Source organism: Stegostoma tigrinum, chromosome 10 (assembly GCF_030684315.1).
Source record: "Stegostoma tigrinum isolate sSteTig4 chromosome 10, sSteTig4.hap1, whole genome shotgun sequence".
Lineage (NCBI taxonomy): Eukaryota > Metazoa > Chordata > Chondrichthyes > Orectolobiformes > Stegostomatidae > Stegostoma > Stegostoma tigrinum.
In genome coordinates this window covers 29134425-29152159 of record NC_081363.1, presented here as the reverse complement: position 1 = coordinate 29152159, position 17735 = coordinate 29134425, and the positions used below count along the sequence as shown (strand labels likewise).

The 17735-nt window shown below is 42.7% G+C and overlaps 1 protein-coding gene across 4 annotated transcripts in view; it reads left to right on the top strand.

The window, feature by feature from the left end:
• LOC125455778 (synaptotagmin-16-like) overlaps positions 1-17735 on the top strand; it is a 183227-nt gene that overhangs the window by 117877 nt on the left and 47615 nt on the right. For 3 of the 4 annotated variants that reach the window (XM_048538207.2, XM_048538206.2, XM_048538205.2), the window contains exon 2: positions 15114-15293. In XM_048538207.2, the coding sequence (XP_048394164.1) occupies positions 15114-15293 (180 nt within the window). Of the gene's footprint in view, positions 1-15113; positions 15294-17735 lie in introns of those variants that run through there. The other variant, XM_059649073.1, reaches the window with a different exon arrangement.

Here is a 17735-nt window from a genome sequence, read left to right as displayed (position 1 = left end):
GAGAGGATCTGAGAGTTTAAGGGTTAAATTCTGATAAACATTCTGATCATGGAGAGCAAGAAAAGCCAATCTAAACAGCAGAGCCGCTGCCTAATGTAAATTCCCGGGGCATGGACTGATGGCGTAAAAGAAGGATCAGACATCTGGAAAGAGGTCATAATAGTGGACCAAGCAGAGGACAACAAATACAAAAATTGATTGTTTTGCCTATATATATTCAGAGTCATAGAATCATACAGCACAGAAACAGACCCCTGGGTCCAACTCATCTGTGCTGGCCAGAAGTCCCAAACTGACCTACTCCCATTTGCAGCATTTGGCCCATACCCCTCTAAACTCTTCCTAGTTATATATCCATCCAGATGCCTTTTAAAAATTGTAATTGTACCAGCCTCCACCACTTGATCTGGTAGCTTATTCCATACACTCACCACCCTCTGTGTGAAAACGTTACCCCTCAGATCCTTTTTAATTTTTTCCCCTCTCACCTTAAACCTATGTCCTCTAGTTTTGGACTCCCCCATTCACCCTATCCATGCCCCTCATGATTTATAAGCCTCAGTGTCTGCCGCTTCAGATAAAATAGCCCTAGCCTATTCAGCGTCTCCCAATAGCTCAGACCCTGCAGTCAACAATGGTCTACCAATAAGCTTTTTCTGTTGTGACTGTATTAGAGCTTGTGGCTTCCGTTTGTGCAATAGCAAAAAAAATTCAGGTTGTGCAAATGAAGATGAAATCAGAAAATTTGAAAACTGCTACTGGCCTAATTCTTATTGTTGAAGGGGCAGAGCCTTTTTATTTGTCCATTCTCATTAGTTTTCTCCTTCCTTTATGAACTCTTGGTTAATGTGGAGACTTTGAGGAGTGTTGGCTGCAGTGTTATGTCTTGCTCAATTGGTCATTAATTATGAATCATGATGATGAGTATCAACTAGGCACTTGAAGAGTGACTGAAAGGGAGAATCTGAACTTGGCCTCCCGTGCTGTCCATGCTTTGCCAAGGATTGTTACATTATGCTGAAGAGTGGAAAATGTGATGTTTTTCTTTTCTTCTCTAACTTTGAGCACACAGGCCTATCACAGCACTTCTACACTCAGCTCCCCCTGTAAGAATCTCCCCAAACCTCATTCAGTAGCACCAACCAAACCATTTAGAACTGCAAGGGGAGCAGATGCTTGGGATTACCTGCAAAATCCCCACTCCAAGCAAGAAGCCATTCTGTTTTAGAACATGCAGAAAAACAAAAATGTGGGGGTTATGTCTGGGGGAGAAAGTCCTGAGAAGTTACTGTTTAATAGCACCAGTAGATAGGCTTCAATGAGATGTTCATTTTTATGCCCCAGACCTTCGATTCATCGACCTCCTCCTTTCCAGATTTTTGCCATAGAGACACATTAATTGTTCAGTTTCTCAATCATTGGTTTGAGGCAACAATATATGGCAAATAGTTGGAGAGAACAGTGGACTGACAATCTTCAGGCTTGAGTTACTTTACTGGAGAGCGATCGATATAGACATGAAGCAAACACTGAAAATGCTGGAGAAACTCAGTAGGTCTGTCACTGTCTTTGTCGAGAGAAACAGAGTTAACATTTTGAGTCCAGTATGTGCAGAGCTCCCTCTAATTTTCATTCTGGCTATGTTGGCTACAAGTCAATGTTGTGATCAGCCTACTGAGGCTAGTTGCTGTGTGTGGAACCTTGGAGCCAGAGGGAACATTGAGTATGATTCTTCTTCAGAGCAGAGCAATAGAGACCCAGCTTTTCCCAGTCTGTTTTGTTCATGATCACTAGCTGTTCAGCTGGCCCAGCACCAATCAGAGAGTTATTGTTAGGCTAATAACCTCCACCAAGCATGACTGAGCATGATTGCACAAACCAGTCAGCACTCACACACTAGCAGGGAGGTTATGCTGGAACTGTACAAGTTGTTGGTTAGGCCACAGCCAGGATAATGCATGTAGGGTTCTGGAATCCAAATTATAGGAGGAATGCAGTAGAACCAGGGAGGGTATAGAGAAGTCTTCCGAGATTGTTGTCTGGGCTGGAGAGTTTTAGTTATAAAGAAAGATTGGATAGACAGGTGTTGTTTACATTGGAGCAGGAGTGATTAAGAGGGGACATGATTGAGATGTACACAGTAATGAGGGGCATGGACAGGATAGACAGAAAAATCTTTTCCCCTTGATTGAGGCATCAATGACCAGGGAGATGTAGGTAAGCAGCAGAAGGTTTAGAGAAGTTAAAAAAAATTCACCCGGGGGTGGTGGGAATCTGGAACTCACTACCTGTAAGGGCAGTGAAGGCGGAAAACCTCACAACATGTCAGAAGTATTTATTTGTGATGCCAAGGCATAAAAGGCTATGGGCCAAGTGCTGGTAAATGGAATTAGGATAGTTAGGTGGTCGCTTTTGACTAGCATGAATGTGATGGACTGAAGGGCCTCTTTCTGTGCTATAGATATCTATGATTCTATGATGCTATGATGCTGTGGTGCTGTGTCGACTTATCTCTCTGCCCAGCCCTGCTTGCAAAGCAGCATTGTAAACACAATTTACAATGAGCTCCAGTCACTTGTTTTTGGATTTTAAAACGATCCTTTTCCAATTTCTGACCAATATCAAAAATAAAGAAAAGCAAAAAAGATGTAGCCTTTATGCTACATGGCCATTCCTTCGCTGTCTCTGGGTCAAAATTCCAGAACTCTCTTTCTAAAGGCATTGTAGGAAAGTTTATAATACGTGGGCTGCAGCAGTACATGAAGGTGACTCACTGCCACTTTTTTGGAGGCGATTAAGGTTTGACCCAGCCAGTGATGCCTACACCTCAAGAATGAATAAAAAAATTTGTAAATGAGTAGCAGCGTTCACATCCCGTAGAAAGGATGAAGGAAAACTGAGCTTGGATCTGCCAGTTTAGCAAGTATTCCAGTATCTCCATGGCTGAAATGCCAGTTGTGCATGCAATTGTCTGGATGATGAAAGGAGCCACATACTTCAAAAGCTACAGAAGTCCTTCAAAAAGAGTTCACAAACTAACTGTATTACGTTTTTAAGCAATAAGAAAAATTGTGTGGGTTATCATATAAGTGGAATCTTAATGACTGATTAATCATTTTCGTAGTTATTATCAAGATGCACAATATAATTAAAATTTCCACCCACTCATCTGTCTACAATACAATTCAGAATCTGACAGGTTAGTATTTAAAAATTAGCTGCAGTGTTGAGCGTCTGGTGAGTAAGTAGCAGTTTAATATAAAAGGAAAATGTCAGCAATCTGTTGAGGAGCTGGGTGAGCATGGAGATATTTGTGAAGTTTATTTTATTAGAGTGATGGATAGTTTCACTCCCACACCATTCTTATTGCACAAAGGTGAAAATTCAGAGTGCCATTTATTGTGAGGCATTGCGAAAAGAAAAAATAAAGGATGCTCTGCATCCTTTTAATGACTGCAAATCTAATGAGTAAATAGAATCAGACATGCCCAACCTGTTGCATTTTATGTGGAAATTTGTGTTGTCAGCGTTGGCTGAGGGACAGAAAATATTCTACTGCCGGTGGTATTGTCCTTTGAATGATATATTTCAATTGTCTGCCATTTTAGGTTTACACAATATAAATGCTGTGGCAATGTTCAAGTTGAGCAGTGAGTTCTCCTGGTGTTCTGGATAAGATTTATCCTGCGACTAAAATCATTAAAATAGATCAGTTATTTCTGTCCACCTGTTGCTTTGGGAGCCAGTGTGCTGTCACCTTTCTGCAGGTTATGACAGTGATTGTATTACAGAAACACTCCATTTCACATGAAGCAGTCTAAGAGGGTAAGTGGGATTACAAGTTGTAGAGCTGGATGAACAATTTACTGAAGAAGGGTCTAGGCCCGAAACGTCAGCCTTACTGCTCCTCTGATGCTGCTTGGCCTGCTGTGTTCATCCAGCTGTACACCTTGGTATCTCACATTCTCCAGCATTTGCAGTTCCTACTATCTCTAAAAGGGAAAATGTCTGTATGAGCTGTGGCAAGGATGGAGAAGTGTGCTGTTATAACTAAACAATTTTAAAGCTATCCAGCAGTTAATGTTTAGAAATCAGAAAATTAGTCTATATCTATAGTGTCCATGATTTCTTTCTTCAAGACAGTAATGAATTGGCATGATCTTCTGTTCAAGTGCTGAAATTTTGGTGATTTATTCATCCCAAGTTAGAATGTATCCATGGTCATCAATGGGCCATTGAACTGAAATTCAGAGTGATTTTGAGTTGTCCAAGATAACAAAGTGCGGAGCTGGATGAACACAGCAGACAAAGCAGCATCTTAGGAGCACAAAAGCTGACGTTTCGGGCCGAGACCCTTCATCAGAAAAGGGGGATGGGGAGAGGATTCTGAAATAAATGGGGAGAGAGGGGAAGGCGGACTGAAGATGGATAGAGGAGAAGATAGGTGGAGAGGAGAGAATGGGTGGGGAGGTAAGGAGGGGATGGGTCAGTCCGGGGAGGAAGGACAGGTCAAGGGGGCGAGATGAAGTTAGTAGGTAGGAAATGGAGGTGCGGCTTGAGGTGGGAGGAGGGGATAGGTGAGAGGAAGAACAGGTTAGGGAGGCTGGGAGGAGCTGGGCTGGTTTTGGGATGCAGTGGGAGGAGGGGAGATTTTGAAGCTGGTGAAATCCACATTGATGCCAATGGTTCCCAAGCGGAATATGAGTTGCTGTTCTTGCAACCTTCGGGTGGCATCGTTATGGCACTGCAGGAGGCGCAGGATGGACATGTCATCTAAGGAATGGGAGGGGGAGTTGAAATGGTTCGCGACTGGGAGGTGCAGTTGTTTATTGCGGACCGAGCGTAGCTGTTCTTGCAAAGTGGTTCCTAAGCCTCCGCTTGGTTTCCCCAATGTAGAGGAAGCCACACTGTGTACAGCAGATGCAGTATGCCACATTGGCAGATGTGCAGGTGAACATCTGCTTGATGCGGAATGTCATCTTGGGGCCTGGGATGGTGGAGAGGGAGGAGGTGTGGGGGCAGGTGTAGCACTTCCAGCGGTTGCAGGGGAAAGTGCCGGGTGTGGTGGGGTTGAAGGGGAATGTGGAGCGGACAAGGGAGTCCCGGAGAGAGTGGTCTTTCCGGAAGGCAGACAAGGGTGGGGATGGAAAATGCCTTGGGTTGTGGGGTCGGATTGTAGATGGCGGAAGTGTCGGAGGATGATGCGTTGTATCCGGAGGTTGGTAGGGAGGCATGTGAGGCTTTCTCTACATCGAGGAATCCAAGCGGAGGCTTGGGGACCGCTTTGCAGAACACCTCCGCTCAGTTTGCAGTAAACAACTGCACCTCCCAGTCACAAACCATTTCAACTGCCCCTCCCATTCTTTAGATGACATGTCCATCCTGCGCCTCCTGCAGTGCCACAATGGTGCCACCCGAAGGTTGCAAGAACAGCAACTCATATTCCGCTTGGGAACCCTGTGGCCTGATGGTATCAATGTGGATTTCACAAGCTTCAAAATGTCCCCTCCCCGCACTGCATCCCAAAACCAGCTCAGCTTGTCCCAGCCTCCCTAACCTGTTCTTCCTCTCACCTATTCCCTCCTCCCACCTCAAGCCGCACCTCCATTTCTTACCTACCAACCTCATCCCACCCCCTTGACCTGTCCGTCCTCCCCGGACTGACCTATCCCCTCCCTACCTACCCATCCATTCTCTCCTCCCCACCTATACTCTCCTCTCCACCTATCTTCTCCTCTATCCATCTTCAGTCCGCCTCCCCCTCTCTCCCTATTTATTTCAGAATCCTCTCCCCATTCCCATTTGCTGATGAATGGTCTAGGCCTGAAACTTCAGCTTTTGTGCTCCTAAGATGCTGCTTTGCCTGCTGTGTTCATCCAGCTTCACACTTTGTTATCTTGGATTCTCCAGCATCTGCAGTTCCCATTATCACAGCCACTTTGCTCAGCTTCTGAAACCTTTTGTTAAGATTATTTGCATAAATAAACAAACAAACAAAGAATCACTAGGAGTGAATGGAGGATGTAAAAACATAAGGAAGAAGCATAGACCATTCAGTCCCTGAGCCTACTCTACCACTTGCTAAGAGATGTAACAATGAAATAATTGCTTAGTTTGAATCTCTTGTCCCTTTCTCTAACTCACAAGCACTTGTTGACTTTTTTTTAAAAAATCTAAGAACATTCACTGATATCCTCAAGTCTTCCCAAAAAGGGGTTTACTGCCATTATTCAGATTTCAAGCATACAAAAAATATGGGCATGCTATCAATGTTATTAAACTTCCAATGCTAAGACCATTATGTATATTACTCAGTTCCAGAAATATTTTACCTTTTTCCTCCATGATGCATAAAATATGCAGCTTCACAAAAAAGCACAGAACAATAGAGTTCTATGTATCTATGTTCTTGAATAATTGATTAAGTATTATTTTGCTTTTAAAAAGGTGCAAACAAGACAGTTAGCCTTCTCACAGCAAAGTTCAACAATATAGCTGACAGCCAAATCAGATGAATCACCAGTTAGCCTGTTTGCGTGTTCACCAAGGGATTAATGTTAGCCTCGCCACCTGCTGCTTGTGATGTGCTGTGAGATCTTTAACACTGGTGTGAATTGGCAAGCAGAGTCATGGTTTAATTTCTCACTCAGTAAGATACAGGTTGAGTACTACACTGGAGGGTCCGACTAGTTTATATGCCCTTGCCCGGCAGTGGGTCTTGAACTCTCAGCCTTCTGAAATATACACAAGAGTACAACCAGGGTCCAGCTGGGATTAATATAAATATGTCATTAGTTTGACATTTGCACAATGGAAGCCTTTTAATGTTGTCCACTGTTTCCTTGTGGCTTTCTTAAGTATCCAGTGACACTAAAATAGATTTGACGGCAAAACATTTTTGATCCTTTATATCTGTTGTCATAGGTTGCGATCCTGAACCTGTGTACCGTTACAAACATGGAGCTCACCACGTCAACCACGTTGACACTATCAAGAAAGTATAGTAATGCCTCTACTTCCTCAGGAGGCTAAGGAAATTCCCCATGTCCATAAAGACTTTTACAGATTTGTAAAGATGCACCATAGAAAACATCCTGTCTAGATGCATTACAGCATGGTATGGCAACTGCTCCTCCCTAAGCTAAAAGACTGTCTACAGAGAGTTGTGAACTAGCCCAGTCCCTCACACAAAACAGCCTCCCTTCTACTGACTCCATCTGTACTCTCCCCTGCATGAGGAAAGTAACCCACATAACCAAAGACCCCTCCCACCTCAGTTAGCATACACATGCAAACAGATTCAAGAACAGCTTTTTCTTCCCTGCTGTTATCAGACTTTTGAATGGACCGCTTTAGTGTTAATGTTGATCTCTCTCTGCACCTTCTTGGCAGCTGTAACGCTGTATCCTGCACCTCTGCTCTGTTACCCTGCAGCCCTTGTGTAGTACACTCTGCCTGTAAAGCAAGTAAGGCAACATTTTTCACTGTACCTCGAACATGTGAAGGAGTCAGTAAATCAAACCACGAGTGCTGCCAGGGAAGACTCTGTCAAAAGTGAGAGGCTACAATATATCATTGGCCCTTTTCACGTCGAGTGATTTTCACGTAATCATTGCAGTGCAAAAGGAAGTCAGTCAGCCCGTCGAGTCTGTACCTGTTCTTCCAATGGGCATGATGACTTATTGTCTTGGTCACCTTTTCCCCATACTATGCTGTTCCTTTCTTTTCAGTTAATAATCCAACAGATATACTGTCATTGGCCCTAGCCCTTCTAGACAGATGGGAGATGTAGTGTGTGTGGCTTTCCTGTCCTTAGAAATAGCAGGCAGGATGGGAAAATATTTGTGTAGAGCTGGATGAACACAGCAGGACAAGCAGCATCAGAAGAGCAGGAAAGCTGACGTTTCGGGCCTAGACCCTTCTTCAGAAATGGGGGAGGGGAACGGGGTTCGGAAATAAATAGGGAGAGGCGGGAAGCAGATCAAAAATGGATAGAGGAGAAGATAGGTGGAGAGGAGACAGACAAGTTAAAGAGGGGGGGATGGAGCCTGTAGAGATGAGTGTAGGTGGGGAGGTAGGGAGGAGATAGGCCAGATCAGAGGGGACGGACAGGTCAAGTGGACGGCATGAGGTTAGTAGGTAGGAGTTGGGCATGGGGCTTGAGGTGGGAGGAGTGGATAGGTGGGACGAAGGACAGGTTAGGAAGGCGGGGCGAGCTGGGCTGGTTTTGGGATGCAGCAGCGGGAAGGGATATTTTGAAGCTTGTGAAGTCCACATTGATACCACTGGGCTGCAAGGTTCCCAAGTGGAATATGAGGTTCCGTTCCTGGAACCTTTGGGTGGCATTGTTGGGGACCGCTTTACAGAACACCTATGCTCAGTTCGCACTAAACAACTGCACTTCCCAGCCGCTAACCATTTCGACTCCCCCTCCCATTCCTCAGACAACATGTCCATCCTGGGCCTTCTGCAGTGCTACAATGATGCTACCCGAAGGTTGCAGGAACAGCAACTCATATTCCGCTTGGGAACCCTGCAGCCCAATGGTATCAATGTGGACTTCACCAGCTTCAAAATCTCCCCTTCCCCCGCTGCATCCCAAATCCAGCCCAGCTCATCCCCACCTCCCTAACCTGTTCTTCCTCCCACCTATCCCCTCCTCCGACCTCAAGCCCCACCCCCATCTCCTACCTACTAACCTCATCCCGCCTCCTTGACCTGGGTGTCCTCCCTGGCCTGACCTATCTCCCCTCTACCTGCCCGTCAACACTCACCTTTACTGGTTCCATTCCCGTTTCTTTGATCTGTCTGTCTCCTCTCTGCCTATTTTCTCCTCTATCCATCTCCTATCCGCCTCCCCCTCTCTCCCTATTTATTTCAGAGCCCCCTTCCCCTCCCCCATTTCTGGAGAAGGATTGATGCCCGAAACATCAGCTTTCCTGCTCCGCTGATGCTGCTTGGCCTGCTGTGTTCATGCAGCTCTACACCTTGTTATCTCAGATTCTCCAGCATCTGCAGTTCCTTCTGCCTCTGGGAAAATATTTTGGTGCTTTTCACCCACCTGTATCTCCAAGCTCAGGTTTTGGGCATGAATGCTGACCTTTCCAACCTACTACCAATGAAGGCCCTTACGTGGTGAATGAACAACCTCTCCAAGGCGTCATTTCATCACTGGCACAATTACCTGCTTTCCTGTGTGGGAAAACAGGGCTGTCTGACAGGTTGGATTGAAAGCTCTTGCTGATCCTGCCTTCATGTCTGTGCTGCAGGCAGCAGTCCCAGACACTGAGTAGATCCCTCTGGCTGCTGATCCCTGATTGGGATGGGATGGACCTGTCAGCCACAGCTCATTGTAGGCGCTAGCCGACAGGCTACTTGACGTAAGTGTGTGACTGGCATTTGATCCAGTAGGTTCTTCCTCTGGTGGGAGCAGTGTGTATCACATTCTTAAGACGCCACACTTTGGCTTAGATTTTCCATTTTTTGTTCAATGTGTGAGAGAGAGTGTGACGAGAACAGAAGTAGCCACAATGGAAGGTGAGACATCAGTCATTTGTTGCTATGTTGTGCTCAAACTGTGCTCAAAGCCTTGTGCCAAGTTGCTGCTGATTTCCCAATGCATCTTGGCACTGACTACCATTGTACTTCTGGGAGGCTTCATAATGAACTAAATTGCTATTGTATGGATCAGTCTTTTCCTGTAGCCTGCCCTGTGAAAAGTTCACCTAAATCCTTTGCCCCTTTGGCACACTGGTACCTGCACTTGCCTTACCCCTTCCCAGAGTGCAGCACATATATGCTCAGTGTCACTCTGTAAGATACTTGTAGTGCCACTTTCTGAGCTAGTGGCTGTGAGAGTGATATCAAGTGTTGATGTGCCTCCAGCATTACTGTTTTGGTGTTCCTCCATTTCCTGGTTACAGTTTTTGGCTATCTGAAAGCAAAACACATAAAACTAATGGTGGGAGGAAGGTGATCATAAAATGGTGCATCCTTTATCTCAACCACATCTTGTTAGTCAGAAGCAGGTGTTGGATGAAGGAGAAGTGGAATATGAGAAGGTGAATTAGGAAACGGGATACTGATTGTCTAGGGTTTCTGCCTGCTGGTCTCAATAGCATAAACTGCAAGTGTTCCGAGAATGGCCAACATCATCTCCTCTATGAAGATTTGGACATACAGGCTGCTACCCCGTTTGGTTTGTTCCAGCTGCCTCAGATTGTCAAGGAGTCATAGTGATACAGAATGAGGCCATTTGGCCCTTCTAGGTCTCTGTTTGACCAATCAATCAGTTACATTCCCCTGCATTATCCCTGTAGCATTGCAAGTCTATTATGAATGCACATCCAATTTCTTTTTAAAATCATGCTGCGTCTCTTCTTGCACTCTCATGGGGAACAAATTCCAGGTCATTCACTGTTCTGGGGAAGGGTTACCGGACCCAAAATGTCAACTCTGATTTTTCTTCACAGATGCTGCCAGACCTACTGAGCTTTTATCCAGCAACTTCTGTTTTTGTTCCAGATCATTCATTGTCATGGAGTCATACAGAATGGAAAAATAATTTTGGTCCAACTAGTCCAAGTTTCCCAAACTAAACTTGTCCCATTTGCCTGTGTTTGGCCCGTATCCCTCTAAGCCTTCCCTATTCATGTACCTGTCCAAGTATGTTTTAAATGTTATAACTGTACCTGCATCAAGCACTTTCTGTGGCAGTTCATTCCATATACGAACAACCGTCAGTGAAAAAAGTTGCCTCTCAGGCCCCTTTTAAAACTTGCTCCTCTCTCCTTAAAAATTATGCCCCCCCGACCTAGTTTTGAACTCCCCTATCCTAAGGAAAAGACCTTTGCTATTCACATTCTGATTTTGTAAACTTCTGTAAGGTAACCCCTCAACCTGCTTCACGCCAGGGGAAAAAAAGTCCCAGCCTATCCAGCCTCTCCTCATAACAAACCCTCCAGTCCCAACAGCATCCTGTTAAATCTTTACTTAAACCTCTCCAATTTAACAATATCCTTCCTATAACAGGGCAACTAGAACTGTACACTGTACTCCAAAAATGGCCCCACTAAAGTCCTGTACAAACTCAACATGACATCCCAACTCCTATACAATGGTCTAAGCAACAAAGGCAAGTGTGCTAAACACCTTTTTAACCACCTTGTCTACCTGTGATGCAACTTTCAAAGAACTATGTACCTGAACCCCTTTCTCTGTTTGAAAGCACTACCTGGCGTCCTAAAAGTCTCAAAATCTGTGTACCCTAGACCTTGTGCCATCATTTGATGGGAACAGTTTGTTTTTGTTTACTGTGCCTAAACCTGTTGTAATCCTGAACACCTCTATCAGATTTCCCTTTGGTCTCCTTTTCTCCAAAGAGAACAACTCCAATTTTTCTAATGCATACTGTGACTAAAAACCCCCAATCTTTGAGCTATTCTGGTGAATCTCCTCTGCACCCTCCTTAAGAACCCTCACCTCCTTTCTTAACCAGAACTGGGTGCAGTACTCTACTTGAGGCCTAAACAATGTTTTCTATAGGCTCAGCATAACATCCCTGCTGTTGTACTTAAGGATTGGATTTACAAAGCTGAGATCTGATGTGCTTTGCTAACCACTCTCTCAGAATGTCATGCCACCTTCAAGAATTCATGCACATGCACTCCCACCCAGCTAGGTCTGTCAGCTCCTACATCCTCTTTGGAATCATGCCATTAAATTTACATTGCTTCTCCTTTTGTCTTCTAACAATTCACGTTTCTCTGTATGAATTTGCATGCAGCACATACTTGTCAACTTTGCCAATCTGTGATCTATTGCAGTCTACTTACTTTGTAAGTCTGATCCTTAAGTACAACAGCAGGGATGTTATGCTGAGCCGATATAAAACACTGTTTAGGCCTCAAGTAGAGTACTTTATGTTGCAAGAGAGAGGGAAGTGCAAGAATTAATGTGATGAAATGTATTTGCAAATGTTGGCATAAAGTGTTAGCAGTCTAAATCTGTAAGGGTGTGGTAGAGTATATGAATGTTGGGTTGAGTCCTGATTGTTATAGATTGTTGGTAGGTAAGTGCTGGAGGTGTGGTGAATTCAGGAGTTACAAAGGTTTGATTGCTATCTTTGTTTAAGGTGAATTTGTGTTCACTGACCTTGACCACTTGTATGATGTCACCGAACTAGGTGTAGCACTCCATTAAGGTCCTAGGCTTAAACTCCTGGCAATGATTTCCACATTATCTCCTCCTGCTACAGGACCTCTTTCCCCAGTATATGCAGAACATTTCCTGCCATTTTCATTTCTTCTGCTAGTACTTCCAGTGTAGCTTGGAGTGAGCTGTGTCTCATGTTGTGTTATTTTACACTGTTTCCCAGACCAGATTCATTTCTTGTTCGACTGTTAGCGTGTTCTGTAGCCACACTCCTGATCTCCTTTAGAAAGTGCAGGTCAGTTTGCAACTTATGGTTATGATCCCTTGTTGGAATGTAGAGGCATTGAGAAACAGGCTTAGTGCTGGCTGCACACAGCAATCACACTATGAGCAGGGAGCATAAATTGCCACATTTCAAACAATAGGTATGAGTTATATACATACCAACCGCCCTGATATCTCAGGACGTTTCATAGCTTGTTCAACATAATGAAAGGGGAAGAAATATTCTTTTTGATTTTAAACTGTTGTTTTATCCCTTGCTTTCATTTGATTTTACTTGACTGCAAATTGCAGAATAGCGGTGTCTTACATTTTATACTCAGCTTTAATTGTCAAACAATTTTATGAAGCAGTAGAGGTATGAGAGAATGCCTTCAAGGAAAGTCATATTATGTTCCTTCAAGGATCTTGGGATAGCTGAAAGGACTTGACAGCCTTTATGTACTTTGAAGTGTATTCATTTTTATAATGCAAGGAAATGTTAGGAGCTTTTTTTTAAGTTATAGCAGGGTACTTGGATAAAGTAAAGTGATCAGATAGAGTCAACATGGTTTTGTGAAAGAGAAATTGTATTTGGCCAATCTGTTGGATTTGAGGAGCTAATATACTGCCGATAAAGGGGAACCAGCCAATGTAATGTATTTATATTTGCAGAATTTGATAAGATCAAAGGTTATTCCAGAGAATAAAAGTGTATGTTGTAGTAATCAGCACGATGGTATGGATGGTAGATTGGATAGGGATCAGTGTGGGAACCTCAATTGTTTACAATTTATATAAATGTCTTGGATGAAGGAATGGAAGGGATGATTGCCAAATTTGCTGATGACACAAAGATAAGTAGAAAAGTAAGTTTTGAAGGGAACACAAGGAAGATGTAAAAAGATATTGATAGGTTAAATGAATGGGTAAAGATGTGGCTAATGTGGAGAAATATGAAATTGTCCATTTTGACAGAAAGAATAACGTGGAAGCATATTATCTGAAAGGTGATGGATTGTAGAGGTCTGAGATGCAGAGATACCTGGGTGTCCTTGTGTATGAGCCACAGTGGATTAGTATATAGGTACAGCTAATAATTACAAAGGCTAATAGAATGTCAATATTTATTGTGAGTGAAATTGATCCATATGTAGGGAGCTTATCCCTCCATTATAATAGGCACTGGTGTGACCACATCTGAAGTACTGTGTACAGTATTGGTCACCTTATTTAAGGAGGGAAAGCAATGGATTAGAGGCACTTCAGTGAAGGCCCATCAGGCTAATATCTGAATGGGCAGGGGAATCTTAAGAGAGGAGGTTGGATAGTCTAGACTTGTATCTCTTGGAGTTTTAAGGTGACAATGACAAAAGTGTTACACTGCAGAAGGAATGTATTTGACCCACTGTTATTGCAATACCCCACTATAAGAACGCCATTATCTAGTGACAATCTCCTGCTTTCTCTCTTTACTCTTGCACATTTTTTTAAACCAAGCAATCGTGTAGTGCCTTCTTGAATGCCTATATGTTCTAATTGAAACATATAAGATCCTGAAGAACCTTAACAGGTTGGATGTAGGGAAGATGTTTCTGGTTCTGGGAGAATCTATATCTAGGGGTCACTGACCTAAAGATCAAGGGTCGCTCATTTAAAACAGAGTTTGACAATTTTCTTCCCCTGGGAGAGTTGTGAGTCTTTGGAACTCTTTTCTTCAAGAGGAGCTGGAAGCAGAATTCTTCAAGAAGACAGCAGTAGACTAATTTGCATTAGGCAAGGGGTTGAATGGTGCACCAGGTTGCAAGGGCTGAATGCCCTAGTCCTGTGGATTCATATATCCATATTTAACAACGTGGTGGTGATTGTCTGGGACGTGGGAAAATCCAAAATTTCCGAACTTAGGCTGCTGACACCAGCCTCTGCCTCTGCTTCAAATCCATTGATGCTATAGTTGCTGATGCACACCCCAGCCGTGTCTCTGATAATAATGTCTGTATATGCCACCTCTGTTCGAAGTGCACGACTGTAAGATTTGCCTCAAGTGTCGTGTTCTTCCTGGTCAAGTAGTTTGCTGACTTTCACTGTGAGGAATGCTGTGATTTCTTTTGTAGATAGGACTGTATCTCAGCAAGCACTGAGCCTGGACAGCGAGTCGGGAGACAAAAAAAAGCAGAGGAAACTATATGATTTCTAATCCAGTGATCATCCCAAGAGATAAATAAGATATTAAAAACAAAACATTAGCTTTCAAAACAACTGTTGTGGCAGAAGATTTTTAAAAAAAAATGTATTTTTGGCGATCGTGGATCTGTATTTGATTCTCTGGAATGTTAAAATATTTTAAAAAAAGCATTGAGTATTGCAGCCTTAAGTCAGATGTGAAAGGATTTGATGGGATGATGAATTATTGCTCATGAATTATTGTGACTTCTTAACAATTGCTTTATCTTTGAGAGATGTTAATCAGAGAAGAGACATGGTCACACATAATGCAGGGCCTAGGAGTAAGCTAGGTGCACTGTTAGGTATTTCTACCCAGCTGACTTATGAGACAGTTTGAAAACAGGTGATCTGCTCCTCCATCCAGAGCAGTGGACAGAGGGCAGGTGGAAAGAAATAACTGAGGAGGAAAAGCGAATAAAGGAGCCAATTATCTGAGTCTGTCATAATTAGTTTCACTTTTCTTCCCTCTGCAGTCACACCTGAGGCCATTGGCTTTTTGTCAGCAGTTGGAGTCTTTGTTGTCTTGTTGGCATTGCTCTTCCTCTTCATCAACAAAAAACTGTGCTTTGGAAAAGTCGGTGGACTCCCGTGTCTTGAACTGAAGCGAGAAAAGAAACAAGTACGAGAAAAAGGTGGAATCCACAGGGGTCTTGGTGAGTCTCTTGCATGTTCATCAACATGGTGGTGGACTTCTGTGGGCTTCCTTTTCAAATATATTTCTAAAGAAGTCAGGTAAAAGAATTCAAATTAATTTAGCATCTTTCTTTACCCATCTGTTTAAGTTTAACCTGGGAAACTGATCGAAGATAATGACATAAGGGAACCACATCAATGTTAGTTAGTAATGTAGTGTTTGTCCTATCTCAACTGCACAGTGCATAATTTCTTAAACCGTTAGACTCACAAGTGCCCCAAGCCCAGTTGCTTCAAAACTGAAGGTGTTATTGAAACCGAGCAAAAATCTAAACAGGTGTTAAAGTTAATAATTATTTGTACAAAAAAGTGAATGATTTGATATTTAGAATAGTTACAGCACGCAATAAGTCACTAGGCTGGTTGAATCAATGCCAGCTGTCTGCAAGAGTATCTCATCTATTCCATTCACTTGTCTATTTCCCATAGACTTACAATTTCTTTCCTTTCCAGATAACTATCTAATTCCCTTTGAAAGCTCTGATTGACTCTGCCTCCACTACACAATTGCAGTTCATTCAAAATTCTAAGAAGTCTCTGCATTAAAAAATGTCCCCATGATGATAAAACTTTAAAGGGAGGTGAGTTCCTTCCTATCTATGGATTTGAAATTATTCCTGATAACGCCAACAGATGAGCATTTAAGTATCTCAATTTGTTACTTTAACCCATTTATTTTAGAAACACCTCAGTTAATGACTCCTTTAAGATTTTTGTTAAGACAATCAGACAAGGGTGTTGAGTAAGAGACGAAACAACTACGGATATGGTAAATCAGAAACAAGACCAGAAATTGCTGGAAAAGCTCAGCAGATCTGGCAGCATCTGTGAAGAGACAGCAGAGTTAGTGTCTTGTGTGCTGTGCCCCATTGCTGGAAAAACTCAGTTCTGGGAAGGGGCACTGGAGACAAGACATTAGCTCTGATGTCTCTTCACAGATGCTGCCAGATCTGCTGAGCTTTTCCAGCAACTTCTGTTTTTGTCAAGGGTATTGTATGAGAGTCTTAAATGCTCTTTTACTGGCATCAGTCACGAGTATCTTCTAGCCACATAATCATGAGTAAAGGCAGTCTGAAAAGGTAATTAGGGACTGGAACATTCAGCCATAATGAAGGTTTCAAGTGGAAGAGCTGTTAACATGTCTGATTGACACTTCACAAAGTGCAATAAAGGAATTTAAAATAGGCAATTCATTTTAATTAGAAATCAGTCATTGATTTGTTTTGCACAAATTGCATGTAAGAATCAACACTAACTACTGCAGTGTTTTGTATTAAACAATGCTCATTGATTTGTATTTATGTCTGACCATGACAAATGTGTTTAGCTACAGGTTACAGGTCCTAAATACTGATCAATTTTTAATTGTCTGATTCAGTTATTAATAAAACTTTGTTTTTGTTTGCCATTTTAGAATGATTGGCACTGTGACAACCCTTGAATATTTGGCTAAGTTTATGCCTGCAGCACCAGTGCAAAACAACATCAGAATCCATAATAATGCTGACTTGGTGATGCAATAAAAATGTACTTTAATATTTCTTCTGATATAAACTGCTGCCAGGGCAGGGTAATCATACTAATTTGCTGTCGCAACCACTGCTAAGTTAAATGTTGTTTTTAAATTGGCACACAGCCTTGAGAACTGCACTGCTGAGAGCCCAAATGAGCTAGCATATCACCTCAGTTAGGTCAACAATCTAGAGTACTTAATCAAATAAGCAGTTTACCAGAAAGTCCAGTGTATGTAGTAAACCTAAAATAGGCTCAATATTGTTTGCTAGTTACTTGATTTGTTTTCATTCTCTAGTTCTTTTCTTTCTCTGCCCTTCCCTTCCTGGAGACGGTGACTCATTCTTATCATTATGCTTCCATAGTTGCTGGCAGCTCTCCAGTACCCAACTTACTTAGGTAAGCCAGCAACATAGAACAATCAGAAAAATAATAGTGCAGAAGGTTACCATTGTGTATGTATCACGATGCTGATTCCTCAACTGAAGGGGACCGAACAGTTCCCTTTTATATTCATCCTTTTCAAAAACTTATTCGATTCCCTCATTAAGGATTTTACAATCCCTCCCTCAATAATCATTTGTGCTTATACAAATTGTTATTTTCAGAAGATAATTTTACTAAATTGCCTTGTTTTTTTAGTGATAGTCTCTGTTACTCATTCAGCAACCAATAGAAGATAGTAAAGTGTGAAGCTGGATGAACACACCAGGCCAAGCAGCATCTCAGGAGCTCCTGAGATGCTGCTTGGCCTGCTGTGTTCATCCAGCCTCACACTTTATTATCTTGGATTCTCCAGCATCTGCAGTTCCCGTTATCACTCAGCAACCAATAGAAATGGATTTGCAGTATATTGCCCTCTCAAACCATTTCTAAATATTGAAAGTCTC